General features: G+C 45.5%; 1 protein-coding gene across 1 annotated transcript; it reads right to left on the bottom strand.

Moving 5' to 3' along the window:
* Positions 1-6,026: 6,026 nt before the first annotated feature.
* On the bottom strand, positions 6,027-6,407 carry LOC139177746 (histone H2B type 1-F/J/L-like). Its single transcript, XM_070774399.1, has one exon. It carries the CDS (start codon positions 6,405-6,407, stop codon positions 6,027-6,029), a length of 381 nt encoding a protein of 126 aa, XP_070630500.1.
* Positions 6,408-16,609: the final 10,202 nt, after the last annotated feature.

The raw sequence follows: 16,609 nt of genomic DNA, 5'->3' as shown, positions 1-16,609 counted from the left end.
AATTACGGCTGAAAAATGCCTCAAGTTTTCAGACTGGAGTCCTGAGGAGTGTCCTAAGGGCTATAACACACTAAGAAGAGGTAGGTATGTTGCAGGAAAGGGGACCCCTTCCAGGGCCCGAAAGTGGGCTTTAACACTCGGAAATGAATTATCCAAGGAGACACGGGCTGACAAAGCGAGAGATTTTATTGGGAAGGAGTGCCTGGGTGGAGAGCAGCAGGGTAAGGGAACCCAGGGGAACAGCTCTGCCACGTGGTTCGCAGTCTCGGATTTTATGGTGGTGGGATTAGTTTCCAGGTTGTCTCTGACCAATCATTCTGACTCAGAGCCCTTCCTGGTGGTGCACGCATTGCTCAGCCAGGATGGATGCCAGCGAGGAGGATTTTTTGACCTTTCCTGATCTCTTCTGGTTGGTGGTGGCTTGTTAGCTCCATGTTCTTTACCAGGATCTTTTGTCCTAAAACAACTCATGCAAATGGTTACTATGGTGCCTGACCAGGGTGGGCGGTTTCAGTCAGTGTTCTTCCCCTAAAAGGATGCATGCTTTTAAGAAAATTCAGTTCATCTCCCTTTTTCACTGGGACACCTTCCTAAAGACAATTCCCTGACAATGAGCCTGTGCACTGTTTTCTTTCTCCCCACAGAAAGGTATCTTTCTCCCTCCTGACCCCATCTACATAGCCTTACGGCACATACTATACTTGTTTTCTTTTTTCACCATCTAATATTAAACATAGATTAACTTTAGGAAAACATGTAGTGGATTCTGCTGTAAATCAAGCACATAACAGCATTGATACGTGAAAGATAGTAATGCCTGAATTTGAGAAAACAGCTTCACTGTGTTGGGAGTAACTCTTCTTTCTGAGATGTTGATATACTATTCCAATTCTATCAAATGAATGTTTCAGTTCAGTTCAGTTCAGTCACTCAGTCCTGTCCGACTCTTTGCGACCCCATGAATCGCACCACGCCAGGCTTCCCTGTCCATCACCAGCTCCCGGAGTTCACTCAAACTCACGTCCATCGAGTTGGTGATGCCATCCAGCCATCTCATGCTCTGTCGTCCCCTTCTCCTTATGCCCCCAATCCCTCCCAGCATCAAAGTCTTTTCCAATGAATCAACTCTTCGCAGGAGGTGGCCAAAGTATTGGAGTTTCAGCTTTAGCATCAGTCCTTCCAAAGAACACCCAGGACTGATCTCCTTTAGAATGGACTGGTTGGATCTCTTTGCAGTCCAAGGGACTCTCAAGAGTCTTCTCCAACACCACAGGTCAAAAGCATCAGTTCTTCGGCACTCAGCTTTCTTCACAGTACAAGTCTCACATCCATACATGACCACTGGAAAAACCATAGCTTTGACTAGACAGACCTTTGTTGGCAAAGTAATGTCTCTGCTTTTGAATATCCTATCTAGGTTGGTCATAACTTTCCTTCCAAGGAGTAAGCGTCTTAGTTTCATGGCTGCAGTCACCATCTGCAGTGATTTTGGAGCCCAAAAAGATTAAGTTTGACACTGTTTCACTGTTTCCCCATCTATTTCCCATGAAGTGATGGGAAAGGTCAGTTTTCATTCCAATCCCAAAGAAAGGAAATGCCAAAGAATGCTCAAACTACCACACAATTGCGCTCATCTCACATGCTAGTAAAGTAATGCTCAAAATTCTCCAAGCCAGGCTTCAGCAATACGTGAACCGTGAACTTCCTGATGTTCAAGCTGGTTTTAGAAAAGGCAGAAGAACCAGAGATCAAATTGCCAACATCCGCTGGATCATGGAAAAAGCAAGAGAGTTCCAGAAAAACATCTATTTCTGCTTTATTGACTATGCCAAAGCCTTTGACTGTGTGGATCACAATAAACTGTGGACAATTCTGAAAGAGATGGGAATACCAGACCACCTGACCTGCCTCTTGAGAAATCTGTATGCAGGTCAGGAAGCAACAGTTAGAACTGGACGTGGAACAACAGACTGGTTCCAAATAGGAAAAGGAGTACGTCAAGGCTGTATATTGTCACCCTGCTTATTTAACTTCTATGCAGAGTACATCATTAGAAACGCTGGGCTGGAAGAAACACAAGCTGGAATCAAGATTGCCAGGAGAAATATCAACAACCTCAGATATGCAGATGACACCACCCTTATGGCAGAAAGTGAAGAGGAACTAAAAAGCCTCTTGATGAAAGTGAAAGAGGAGAGTGAAAAAGTTGGCTTAAAACTCAACATTCAGAAAATGAAGATCATGGCATCCGGTCCCATCACTTCATGGGAAATAGATGGGGTAACAGTGGAATGTTTATAAACATAATTGGAATGCAGTGTTTCTATACAGCTTGGAATTATAAGTGCTTAGTTGCTCAGTCATGTCCAACTCTTTGGGATCCTATGAACTGTAGCCCATTAGGCTCCTCTGTCCATGGGATTTTTCAGGCAAGAATAATGGAGTGGGTAGTCATCCCCTTCTCCAGGGGATCCTACTGACCCAGGGATGGAACCTAGGTCGTCTCCTGCATTGCAGGTAGATTCTTTACCATCTGAGCCACCAGGGAAGCCCCAGAGAGATGATAAATTTTGTTTGGCTACTCAAGTCTTCTTTTGCTTAATATATTGAAATACATTTCGTTGAAAAAAGTGGAAAAAATATCTAGAGCATGTATTTTTACACAATTTATAGCAAAAAATATTCAGAAGTAAAATGCATATCCATATATAAGATTAAATTACTAACAAACCTATATATAATATTTCAGAATCATTTATCTCTCTATTCACCTGTCATCAATACACGGGTCTTTGATCATATCTTTATTTTTATGGAATTGTCATTTTTACCCTTCATCTTAACTCCATAGACCAGGCACTCTCTAAATGCAAGAGCAAGTGGTATAATAATCACTCAAGTCTCAGTAGTGCCTTCCCAGATGTTGAGAAAGCGAGCAATTCTAATGACTGGGTAAACACTTTCTTTGCAAGTCAGGTAATTCCCAATTCTGTGTTCTTAACGTTATTTAACCTAACTGAATTGTTGACTGATGGAGTCCAGTTCAGTCGCTCAGTCGTGTCTGACTCTAAGTAACCCTATGGACGGCAGCACGCCAGGCTTCCCTGTCCATCACTAACTCCTGGAGCTTGCTCAAACTCATGTCCATTGAGTCACTGATGCCATCCAACCAGCTCATCCTCTGTTGTCCTCTTCTTCTCCTGCCTTCAATCTTTCCCAGCATCAGGGTCCTTTCCAGTGAGTCAGTACTTCACATCAGGTGGCCAAAGTATTGGAGTTTCAGTTTCAACATCAGTCCTTCCAAAGAAATCCCAGGGCTGATCTCCTTCAGAATGGACTGATTGGATCTCCTTGCAGTCCAAGGGACAATCAAGAGTCTTCTCCAACACCACAGTTCAAAAGCATCAATTCTTTTGCGCTCAGCTTTCTTTATGATCCAACTCTCACATCCATACGTAACTACTGGAAAAACCATAGCTTTGACTAGACGGACCTTTGTTGCCAAAGTAATGTCTCTACGTTTTATTTAATATGCTATCTAGGTTGGTCATAGCTTTTCTTCCAAGGAACAAGTGTCTTTTAATTTCATGGCTGCAGTCATCATCTGCAGTGATTTTGGAGCTCAAGAAAATAACGTCTGTCACTGTTTCCACTGTTTCCCCATCTATTTGCCATGAAGTGATGGGACCAGATGCCATGATCTTAGTTTTCTGAATGTTGGGTTTTAAGCCAGCTTTTTCACTCTCCTCTTTCACCTTCATCAAGAGGTTCTTCAGTTCCTCTTCACTTTCTGCCATTAGGGTGATGTCATCTACATATCTAAGTTTATTGATATTTCTCCTGGCAATCTTAATTCCAGCTTCAGCTTCATCCAGCCTGGTATTTCACATGATGTATTCTGCATATGAGTTAAATAAGGAGGGTGACAATATACAGCCTTGGCGAACTCCTTTCCCAATTTAGAAACAGTTTGTTGTTCCATGTTCAGTTCTAACTGTTGCCTTTTGATCTGCACACAGATTTCTCAGGAGGCAGGTAAGGTGGTCTGATATTCCCATCTCTTTAAGAATTTTCCACAGTTTGTTGTGATCTACACAGTCACAGGCTTTGGTGGAATCAATAAAGCACAAGTAGATGTTTTTATGGAATTTTCTTGCTTTTTCAATGATCCAATGGATGTCGGCAATTTGATCTCTGATTCCTCTGCCTTTTCTAAATCCAGCTTGAACATCTGAAAGTTCATGATTCACCTACTGTTGAAGTCTGGCTTGGAAAATTTTGAGTATTACTTTGCTAGTGTGTGAGATAAGTACAATTGTGCGGTAGTTTGAACATTCTTTGGTATTTGCTTTCTTTGGGACTAGAATGAAAAGGGCCTTTTTCAGTCCTGTGGCCACTGCTGAGTTTTCCAAATTTGCTGGCACACTGAGTGCAGCACTTTAACAACATCATCATTTAGGATTTGAAATAGCTCAACTGGAATTCCATTGCCTCCTCTAGCCTTGTTTATAGTGATGCTTCCTAAGGCCCACTTGACTTTGCCTTCCAGGATGTCTGGCTCTAGGTGAGTGATCACACCATCGTGGTTATCTGGGTCATAAAAATCTTTTTTGTATAGTTCTGTGTATTCTTGCCACTTCTTTTTTTAATATCTTCTGGTTCTGTTAGGTCCATACTGTTTCTGTCCTTTATCGAGCCCATCTTTGCATGAAATGTTCACTTGGTATCTCTAGTTTTCTTGAAGAGATCTCTAGTGTTTCCCATTCTATTGTTTTCCTCTATTTCTTTGCATTGATCACTGAGGAATGCTTTCTTACCTCTCCTTGCTATTCTTTGGATCTCTGAATTCAAATGAGTATATCTTTCCTTTTCTCCTTTGCCTTTCACTTCTCTTTTTTTCTCCGCTATTTGTAAGGCCTTCTCAGTCAACCATTTTGCCTTTTTGCATGTCTTTTTCTTGGGGACAGTCTTGATCACTGCCTCCTGTACAAGGTCATGAACCTCTGTCTGTAATTCTTCAGGCACTCTATCAGATCTAATTCCTTGAATCTGTCACTTCCAGTGTATAACTGTCAGGCGAGTGTATGCTCCTCGGTTCTGTCTCGTCACAACAAAGATTTGGAGTGACGGACGTTAAAGCCCTCGGCGCGTCACAGCTCTCAGGTCTTGGACAGATGGTTTTATAGCTCTCAGACAAATCAGCGTTACAGCTCCATGTTACAGCTCTATTTTATTTAGAAAATAACAGGAGAATCCATTCTCGAGGCGTGAGGACATGCGGACCCAAAGACGTGAAGAGAAGAGAGTGGGAGAGCATGCTAGCACGCGGGAGAGAGAGCCCTGGCCCTTTGGCCCTTCCTTTTATATATTTTTTCCTCCCCTTGGCTGGCCAGGAGTGCTGTTTGTTCTACCTGAGGTCCTCACTCTGGTCCTTGGACCTTCCTTTGACCTTTCTTTGTTCTATTTTTGTGGGCTTTTCCCTTCCTTGTCTTTTAGCCACTGCCATTCTGGACTCCTGTTTCCTATTCTAACTACCTAGCATTCCCCCCTCAAGAGATGGGAGGCACAATTCTTTGGGAATAGGGGTGTTGAGGTCTTTCTGCCTACTTCCTGCTGAACTGGGATGGCAAGTGGTATTGGGCCTCCCTTTCTTGCTAGTCTCAGACCTCAGAGTCCTTATAGCAGTGTCCATCTAAGGGTGAGTGATATTTTCCATGGCCAGCTGTAGTTTTATATCTTTGTTGAACTGGCACTGCATGTTGTAGCTTGTCGACCTGGGCAGAGACAAAACAGGTTAGACAATTGATAATACATGGAACAATCATAAGCAGCATCAATATGGTATAACAAGGACTAGTAGGGGCATTGAAAGTGAAAGTGAAGTGAACTCGTTCAGTCGTGTCCGACTCTTAGCGACTCCATGGACTACAGCCCACCAGGCCCTCCATTCATGGGGTTTTCCAGGCAAGAGTACTGGAGTGGGGTGCCATTACCTTCTCCGTTAACAGCGGCTAGGCGTATTATATTTACTTGGAGCTGGTATACTTGGTGACAGCCTTAGTGCCCTCGGACACGGCTTGCTTGGCCAGCTCCCCAGGTAGCAGCAAGTGCACGGCGGTCTGGATCTCCTGGGATGTGATAGTCGAGCGCTTGTTGTAATGCGCCAGGCGCGATGCCTCACGAGCGAAGTGTTCGAAAATGTCGTTGATGAAGGAGTTCATGATTCCCATGGCCTTGGACGAGATGCCGGTGTCCGGATGGACTTGCTTCAGCACCTTGTACACGTACACGGAGTAGCTCTCCTTTGGGCTGTGCTTGCGCTTCTTGCCGTCCTTCTTCTGGGCCTTGGTCACAGCTTTTTTAGAGCCCTTTTTAGGGGTAGGAGCAGACTTAGCCGGTTCAGGCATGTCTATAATGACAACACCCAACAACACAGTAGGGGCATTAGCCAATTCCAAATTCCCATCTCCAGGATGGCTCAAGTCCCTCCTTGTTCAGGGATCAGAAGATTTATTTCCTGCCTGTTTTGGAGTACGGTCCCTACCAAGCTGTGTTGGCTCTTTAGAGCTGTCCTGAGAAATCTTATCCCCAGAAACTAGATTTTGGGGGTGTTCATTAGGCTGGCACTCATCTGTAGTCCTGAATAGGTATCTGAGATCTCCCAGGGGCTCACAGGTGTATTGATTTTGGGGGTGTTCATTAGAATGGCACTCATCTGTAGTCCTCAATAGGTATCTGAGATCTCCCAGGGGCTCACAGGTGTATTGAGTGTCCTCTTCTGTTTTCTTCCACGGCTTGACTCGTGAGTAGTGAATCCAGGAGTCACATTCTGGTACCTTAATTGCTGTGGGGGTAGAAAGTATTACAGGGTAGGGGCCCTTTCATGAGGGCTGGAGTTGAGCCTTTGGGGACCCATTTTTCCAGACTTTAATTAGGACTTGAGTCCCTGGAGCATATAGTGATGACTCCTTAGAATCTTTTGGGTCCTGGTTCATACCCCAAAAGCATATATCCTGTTGGAATTGCCCAATGGCCATGGTATAAGACTGGAGCGTCTGAGCCTCTGGATCTAGGAAGAGGTCATTGACATAAACCAAAGGTTTCCCATATAGCATCTCATAAGGACCAAGACCAACCTGTTCCTTAGGGGCAATATGGGTGTGGAGGAGAGCTATTGGTAAAGCCTCCTTCCACCCCATGGAGGTCTCCTGGGTTATCTTTTTTATCACTGATTTTAAGAATTGGTTGGCTCTTTCTACTTTTCCTGAAGACTGAGGCCTCCAGGCACAATGGAGATAATAAGTAATGCCCAATGCTTTAGAGACCCCTTGGTTGACCTTAGAAGTAAATGATGTCCCATTGTCACTTTTAATGACCCGGGCAGACCAAGTCTTGGGATGATTTCATGGAGCAGTTTTTTTACCACCTCCTTAGCCTTCTCAGTTCAGGTGGGAAAGCCTTCAATGCATCCTGTGAATATCTATCATGACTAATAGGTATTTATACCCTTGAGAAACTGACATCTGGGTGAAGTCCATCTGCCAGTCCTCTCCTGGGTAGGTCTCACGTCGTTGGATGGGCTGGGCCAGCTGGGGTCTTCGAGCTCCTTGGGGGTTGTTTATTTGGCAAATGGGACAAGAGGAGACCACCTGTCTTATTGTTGTTTGGAGGCCTGTTCCTCTGAAGGACCTTTCTAGTAATCTTTGGAGGGCCTTTTCCCCTAAATGAGTGGTGGCGTGTAAGGAGTTAACCAACTTCCATTGGAGGTTCCCAGGCAGAAAAAGGAGTCCCTCCTTTTGCAACCACCCCATATGATCTTCTTGAGAGCCCTCACTCTTAGCTTTAAGAGTCTCACCTTCAGTATATGCAGGAGCTTTTGGCAAGTTAGTCTGTGGAACTAGGGTGGCAATCCCTATTAGGTCACTGTTCTGTAATGCTGCTCTCCTAGCTGCCTGATCAGCTGCTTGGTTCCCGCGTGCCACTTCCGTGCTCCCTTTTTGGTGTCCTTTACAGTGGGAGACTGAAACCTTAGTGGGCAGATGGACTGCCTCCAAGAGTCTAAGAATTTGATCACCATATTTGATTGGGGACCCTCGGGTGGTCAAGCGGCCCCTTTCTTTTCAGATAGCCGCATGTGCATGTAGCACCAGAAAGGCATACTTGGAGTCAGTGTAAATGGCTATTCTTTTTCCTTTTCCCAGCTCTAAAGCTCGAGTCAGGGCTATGAGCTCAGCTAATTGGGCTGAAGTGCCTGGTGGCAGAGGCTTAGCCTCTATGGTCTCAAAATTGGAGACTACTGCATACCCAGCTCTTCTTTTCCCATCTAAGACAAAGCTGCTTCCATCAGTGTACCAGATTTCCTCAGGATTGTTCAGAGGATCTTCTGACAATCCCTCTCAGGGTTTTGTCCAGTGGTCCAAGGTTTCTAGGCAAGAGTGAAAGGGGACAGAGCCCTTGGGGGTAGGTAGGAGGGTGGCTGGGTTAAGAACCTCACAAGGGAATATAGTGAGGCCTGGATTTTCCATCAGTACTACTTGATATCTGAGGATTCTTTGATCAGACATCCATAAATGGCTTCTCCCATTTAGGCATTGTTTCACTTGGTGGCTGGTAAAAATAGTTAGTTTGCCCCCAAAGGAGAGTTTTAAAGCATCTTTTACCATGATTGCAGTAGCCGCAAGATTTCGAAGGCAGTGGGGCCAGCCTCGGTTCATTGGATCGAGCCTCTTAGATAAGCAAACTACAGGCTGGGCCCAGACCCCACCTTTGAGTTAACACTCCCAAGGCTATTTTCCCTCTCTTTCATGGATGTAAAGTTGGAATGCTTTTTCTGGGTCTGGCAACCTCAAGGCAGGTGCCTGATTTCAGGCCTGTTTTAGTGTAGTCTCTGCCTTCTTTTGAGGAGTTCTCCACATCAGTGGGCTCAAATCATCCCGTCCCTTTAAGCTTTCATATCAGGGCTGGGCAATTGGGTATCCAGATTCTACAATACCCAGTTAGCCCCAGGAAAGCTTGCAATTGTTTTTGAGTCGTGGGGGAGGGCACCTGGAGGATTCCTTGTACCCGATCAGAGGACAGCCTCCTAGACCCGTGTGTAATCTGAACTCCCAGGTGAGAGTGACCTTTGTCTCAACCATCTGTGCCTTAGCACGGGAGACTTTATATCCCCTTTTTGCCAAAAGGTTTAGAACCTGAATTGCATGTTGTTGGGCATTTTTCTCATCTGGAGAGCAAAGTAGTAGGTTATCTACGTCCAGATATAGGAGATCCCGGCTAAGGGCCTGTCCAAACAGGTGGGGGCTATCTCTGAACCCCTGAGGTAATACTGTCATCTGTTTGTGTTTTTCTCCTGGGGCCTCCCACTCAAAGGCAAAAAGATATTGGGATTCTTTAGCCAGTGGCATGCAAAAAAAAAAAAAGCATCTTTGAGGTTCAAGACTGTAAACCACTTGGTACTGGGTGGAGTTTCTCCCAAGATTACATAGGGATTGGGTACTGTGGGATGGAGGGGAACTACAGCTTTGTTTATGATCTGGAAATCTTGAACCATTAACCATTAATAATTTTTCTTTACTTTTTCTTTACTGAGAGGATTGGGGTGTTACATGGTGAATTGGTGGGGACCAATAGCCTACAAGCAAGGAATTTATTTATTAAAGGCTGTAGTCCCTCCAGAGCCTCTCTTCTGAGATACTGTTTCCTGTTAGGAAACCGAGTGGGATCTTGGAGGACAGTGGTGACCGGTTCAGCTTGGTGGGCTCATCCAGGAATTCCCTGGTCCCGCACCTGGGGGTTAATTTTGTCCTCCTACAGTTTTCGGTCCCTCTCTATTGGAGAAGGTGTAATGGGTTCTTCAGTAGTAACCAGAAGCTATAGGGCTCTGGGGCTGAAAAGCTTCCCATCACAATGGTGGTCCCCAGTTTAGTAAGTATGTCTCTTCCCAGTAAGGGAGTAGGGACACTCAGGGACCACCAGAAGCTGGTGGGAAAATATTTGTCCATCCCAGCAACAAAGAAGTGCTTGGGTCAATCTTTTAGTTGTTATTTTTCCTGTAGCACCCAAAATGGTACAGGTGTGGGAGGAGAAGGCTCCGGAGTAGGAGATCAAGACAGAGTAGGTAGCCCCCGTGTCAACCAAGAAATTCGGACCTACCTGCCACATCCAGTTGCACCCTTGGCTCCAGCCCCATGATGGTCATCTGTGACAGGCGGGCTGGCTGGAGCAGGCCGCTGCAGTCCTGTTGAACCATCGTGAGGGAAGGCTTGGCGCTTGACCTTGAGGCTCTTGGGTCCCAAGGGCAGAGTGCCACCCAATGTCCCAGTTGATGGCATTTGTAGCAAGCTGTTTTAGGAGACTTGTCATGGTTTCGACACTCTTTGGCTCAATGCCCTCCCTGTCTACAGATTAGGCATTTGCCTTGTGCCTTGTCCTTTAAGGACTCGGGGTTTGCCATAGGGCTCCCCTGGAGGGTGGCCAGCATCTAGGCATGCCTTGTCTCTTTCCTTTTCTCCCTTTCCTGGGCCTTGGCCTCCTTCTCCTGTTCTCTGTTATAAAAGGTATTGGTGGCTGTCTGGACCATCTCATCTAAAGAGGAAGCAGGGTCCGGCTGCTGTAGCTGTTGTAACTTAATTCTGATATCTGATGCACATTGGGACAGGAATTTGTCCTTTAAAATCACCTGTCCCTCGTAAGAGTCTAAGTCCAGATTGGTAAACTTTAGGAGGGCCTCTTTTAGCCTTTCCAGAAAGGCAATGGGGTTCTCGTTGGGCTCCTGAGTTATTGCTGAGACTAGGCACAGTCCCATAAGTAATAGGCTTCCTTCTATTTCCATGGGTGGACTTCCTTAGGGGTGAGTATTTCTGAAGCTTATCTTACCCAGTACTGTTGCAACCTGAGAGCCAGGCGTCCCCCGGTCAGGGTGCAGATCCCCAGGCAGGCTGAGGCATGACAGCCTCCTAGAGATCGAATCCCCAGGCAGGTCGATGCGTGACAGCCTCCTGGGACCCCTGGACTGGCGGATCCCCGAGCAGGTTGAGGCGTGACAACCTTTTGAGGACCAGATCCCTAGGCAGGTCAAGGCAGGTTGACCTCCTGGGACCCCCGGACTGGAGTTGGGCATCCCCAAGGTCTGCAGCATGACCAGTGCTGGGTAGGATTAAGAGGTTGTAATCTTAACTCATTGCTGGTTTGTCCACTGTGGATGGGAATAGATATCATGATGTAAAGCAATCCAAGCTTGTGCCCTGAGGCTGGGAAACAGTGAAACAGTCATAAGCCTTGTCCTCTTACTGCTCTAAGGGATTGCAAGTCATTGATTTCTTCCCCTAGTCCTTCATAAGAGCAGGTTAGGGTGTCTCCACTGGTAAACGTTTCGTTGTCATAGACCCACTTTAGGTAATAACAGAAGTAATGACCAAGGAGTGGGTTATCTGGCATTAAGGTATGTTAATAATAGTCTCCGTGGAGCCTAAAAGGGCCCAGGGTCCTGATTGTAGGAATTAGTAATTGGCTTAAGAACAAATTGTTAAGAGGCAACAGACCAAATGTTCCATAAAAGTGGAGTGGAGATTTGATCCAGGGGTATGTAACTTTAGGAGAAGGGTGGTAAGGGTTTGGGCCCAAACAGCCTGCAGGGCTAACTCCCAAAGTGGCAAACATTATCCCTTGAAGCCCAACTGATGGACTTCTAGCCGGCATTGTATGCCTGTTGCCTGCCCTAGTGGGTTCACTGGGAGATGGGAGATGCTGTACATGTTGTAGGAAACATAGAAGATGAAGGCCTGACTATCTAGAGGGATTGGATATTATACAGTATTTCCCTCCCAAGGGCCATCTATTTTCTGGTTGTCCCTTAAGAAAATTGTAGAGGCAACATTATGGGCCCGGATGGGGCATGAAACAGGAGGGAAGGGGGCAGAGCACAACCTTTGACAGAATGACATAGCACAAGGGCATAACATAAACCGATTAAAATCAATTGGGTCCAGGATGACAAGTCAAATTCAAGTAAACCTTAATCCCCAATCTATAAGCCAAAAGACACACCCAGAAGTGGCAGGACAGCTCTAGTTCAGTTGAGGTCAGTTCAATCGCTCAGTCGTGTCTGACTCTTTGCCACCCCATGAATCGCAGCACGCCAGGCCTCCCTGTCCATTACCAACTCCCAGAGTTCACTCAGACTCACGTCCATCGAGTCAGTGATGCCATCCAGCCATCTCATCCTCTTTCGTCCCCTTCTCCTCCTGCCCCCAATCCCTCCCAGCATCAGAGTCTTTTCCAATGAGTCATCTCTTCACATGAGGTGGCCAAATTACTGGAGCTTCAGCTTCAGCATCATTCCCTCCAAAGAAATCCCAGGGCTGATCTCCTTCAGAATGGACTGGTTGGATCTCCTTGCAGTCCAAGGGACTCTCAAGAGTCTTCTCCAACACCACAGTTCAAAAGCATCAATTCTTCGGCGCTCAGCTTTCTTCACAGTCCAACTCTCACATCCATACATGACCACAGGAAAAACCATAGTCTTGACTAGACAGACCTTTGTTGGCAAAGTAATGTCTCTGCTTTTCAATATGCTATCTAGGTTGGTCATAACTTTCCTTCCAAGGAGTAAGCATCTTTTAATTTCATGGCTGCAGTCACGATCTGCAGTGATTTTGGAGCCCCCCAAAATAAAGTCTGACACTGTTTCACTGTTTCCCCATCTATTTCCCATGAAGTGATGGGACCGGATGCCATTCGTTTTCTAAATGTTGAGCTTTAAGGCAAATTTTTCACTCTCCTCTTTCACTTTCATCAAGAGGCTTTTTAGTTCCTCTTAACTTTCTGCCATAAGGGTGGTGTCATCTGCATATCTGAGGTTGTTGATATTTCTCCCGGCAATCTTGATTCCAGCTTGTGTTTCTTCCAGTCCAATGTTTCTCATGATGTACTCTGCGTATAAGTTAAATAAGCAGGGTGACAATATACAGCCTTGACATACTCCTTTTCCTATTTTGAACCAGTCTGTTGTTTGGAACTCTGCATTCAGATGTTTATATCTTTCTTTTTCTCCTTTGCTTTTTGCTTCTCTTCTTTTCACAGCTATTTGTAAGGCCTCCCCAGACAGCCATTTTGCTTTTTTGCATTTCTTTTCCATGGGGATGGTCTTGATCCCTGTCTCCTGTACAATGTCACGAACCTCATTCTATAGTTCATCAGGCACTGTCAAAAGATGGAGGAGTGGGTGGTTCCCCAGTGGTTGGGATGAGCCTCCCCCTCATCAGCATAGGAATTCACTCCGAAGGCAAAACCTAGCCAGGCTGCATTCCTTGGCCGGAGCCCTTGCCCTCAGCAATGGCCCACACCCTGAAGAGTGCGAGGGCTCCTCTTTTTGTGTTTCTTTTCTCCCCTCCTGGGCCTGCCCTATGTAAATTGGGCTAGCCAGGAGTCCTGTTTGTTCTACCTGATGTCCTCACTCCGATCCTCAGACCTTCCTTTGACCTTCCTTTGCTCTATTTTCTCAGGCTTTTCTCTTCCTTGTCTTTTAGCCACCGCCAATTTGGACTCCGGTTTCCTATTCTAACTACCTAACATAGTCATAAGGGATTTGACTTAAGTTATACCTGAATATAATGGTCATCTGAATTAAATTTGCCTATTCCAGTCTATTTTAGTCCACTGATTCCTAAAATGTCAATGTTTGCTCTTGCCATCTCCTGTTTGACCACTTCTAATTTGCCTTGGGCGCGGGCAGCTGCGACGGCGCACAAGTGCGGCCGAGAGTAGCTACCCCACGTCCGAGGTCAGGGGCAGAAGCCAGGAGGACCCCAGCCCCAAGGGGCGGTGGCCAAGGGGAGCTACCTCCCGCCTGAAGTCAGGGCAGCGGCCGAGAGGAGCTACTCCACATCCAAAGAGCGGTGGCTGTGTGGGTGCAGGAGGGCCGAGAGGAGCTACTCCACGTTCAAGGTCAGGAGGGGCAGCGGTGAGGAGATACCCCTCGTCCAAGGTAAGGAGCAGCGGCTGCGCTTTGCTGGAGCAGCTGTGAAGAGATAACCCACGTCCAGGGTAAGAGAAACCCAAGTAAGACGGTAGGTGTTGCAAGACGGCATCAGAGGGCAGACGCACTGAAACCATACTCACAGAAAACTAGTCAATCTAATCACACTAGGACCACAGCCTTGTCTGACTCAGTGAAACTAAGCCATGCCCGTGGGGCAACCCAAGATGGGCAGGTCTTGGTGGAGAGATCCGACAGAATGTGGTCCACTGGAGAAGGGAATGGCAAACCACTTCAGTATTCTTGCATTGAGAATCCCATGAACAGTATGAAAAGGCAAAATGATAGGATACTGAAAGAGAAACTCCCCAGGTCAGTAGATGCCCAATATGCTACTGGAGATCAGTGGAGAAATAACTCCAGAAAGAATGAAGGGATGGAGCCAAAGCAAAAACAATACCCAGTTGTGGATGTGACTGGTGATAGAAGCAAGGTCCAATGCTGTAAAGAGCAATATTACATAGGAACCTGGAATGTCAGGTCCATGAATCAAGGCAAATTGGAAGTGGCCAAACAAGAGATGGCAAGAGTGAATGTCGACATTCTAGGAATCAGTGAACTAAAATGGACTGGAATGGGTGAATTTAACTCAGATGACCATTATATCTACTACTGCGGGCAGGGATCCCTCAGAAGAAATGGAGTAGCCATCATGGTCAACAAAAGAGTCAAATGCAGTACTTGGATGCAATATAAAAAACGACAGAATGATCTCTGTTCGTTTCCAAGGCAAACCATTCAATATCATAGTAATCCAAGTCTATGCCCCAACCAGTAACGCTGAAGAAGCTGAAGTTGAACGGTTCTATGAAGACCTACAAGACTTTTAGAACTAACGCCCAAAAAAGATGTCCTTTTCATTATAGGGGACTGGAATGCAAAAGTAGGAAGTCAAGAAACACCTGGAGTAACAGGCAAATTTGGCCTTGGAATATGGAATGAAGCAGGGCAAAGGCTAATAGAGTTTTGCCAAGAGAACATACTGGTCATAGCAAACACCCTCTTCCAACAACACAAGAGAAGACTCTACACATGGACATCACCAGACGGTCAACACCAAAATCAGATTGATTATATTCTTTGTAGCCAAAGATGGAGAAGCTCTATACAGTCAGCAAAAACAAGACCGGGAGCTGACTGTGGCTCAGATCATGAGCTCCTTATTGCCAAATTCAGACTTAAATTGAAGAAAGTAGGGAAAACCACTAGACCACTCAGGTATGACCTAAATCAAATCACTTATGATTATACAGTGGAAGTGAGAAACAGATTTAAGGGACTAGGTCTGATAGATAGAGTGCCTGATGAATTATGGACTGAGGTTCGTGACATTGTACAGGAGACAGGGATCAAGACCATCCCCATGGAAAGAAATGCAAAAAAGCAAAATGGCTGTATGGCTGTATGGGGAGGCTTTACAAATAGCTATGAAAAGAAGAGAAGTGAAAAGGAAAGGAGAAAAGGAAAGATACAAGCATCTGAATGCAGAGTTCCAAAGAATAGCAAGAAGAGATAAGAAAGCCTTCCTCAGTGATCAATGCAAAGAAATAGAGGAAAATAACAGAATGGGAAAGACTAGAGATCTCTTCAAGAAAATTAGAGATACCAAGGGAACATTTCATGCAAAGATGGCACAGTGAAGGACAAAAATGGTATGGACCTAACAGGAGCAGAAGATGTTAAGAAGAGGTGGCAAGAATACACAGAAGTTCTTCATGAGTAAGATAATCACGATGGTATGATCACTCACCTAGAGCCAGACATCCTGGAATGTGAAGTCAAGTAGGCCTTAGAAAGTATCACTAGGAACAAAGCTAATGGAGGTGATGGAATTCCAGTTGAGCTATTTCAAATCCTGAAAGATGATGCTGTGAAAGTGCTGCACTTAATATGCCAGCAAATTTGGAAAACTCAGCAATGGCCACAGAACTGGAAAAGGTCAGTTTTCATTCCAATCCCAAAGAAAGGCAATGCCAAAGAATGCTCAAACTACCGCACAATTGCACTCATCTCACATAGTAGTAAAGTAATGCTCAAAATTCTCCAAGCCAGGCTTCAGCAATACATGAACCGTGAACTTCCAGATGTTCAAGCTGGTTTTAGAAAAGGCAGAGGAACCAGAGACCAAATTGCCAACATCCGCTGGATCATGGAAAAAGCAAGAGAGTTCCAGAAAAACATCTATTTCTGCTTTATTGACTATGCCAAAGCCTTTGACTGTGTGGATCACAATAAACTGTGGACAATTCTGAAAGAGATGGGAATACCAGACCACCTGACCTGCCTCTTGAGAAACCTGTATGCAGGTCAGGAAGCAACAGTTAGAACTGGACATGGAACAACAGACTGGTTCCAAATAGGAAAAGGAGTACGTCAAGGTTGTGTATTGTCACCCTGCTTATTTAACTTCTATGCAGAGTACATCATGAGAAATGCTGGGCTGGAAGAAGCACAAGCTGGAATCAAGATTGCCAGGAGAAATATCAATAACCTCAGATATGCAGATGACATCACCCTTATGGCAGAAAGTGAAGAGGAACTTAAAAGCCTCTTGATGAAAGTGAAAGAGGAGAG

Source organism: Bos indicus, chromosome 19, assembly GCF_029378745.1.
Source record: "Bos indicus isolate NIAB-ARS_2022 breed Sahiwal x Tharparkar chromosome 19, NIAB-ARS_B.indTharparkar_mat_pri_1.0, whole genome shotgun sequence".
Taxonomy (NCBI): Eukaryota; Metazoa; Chordata; class Mammalia; order Artiodactyla; family Bovidae; genus Bos; species Bos indicus.
The sequence above is the reverse complement of the archived record's forward strand: the minus strand, read 5'-3'. Positions and strand labels throughout refer to the sequence as shown.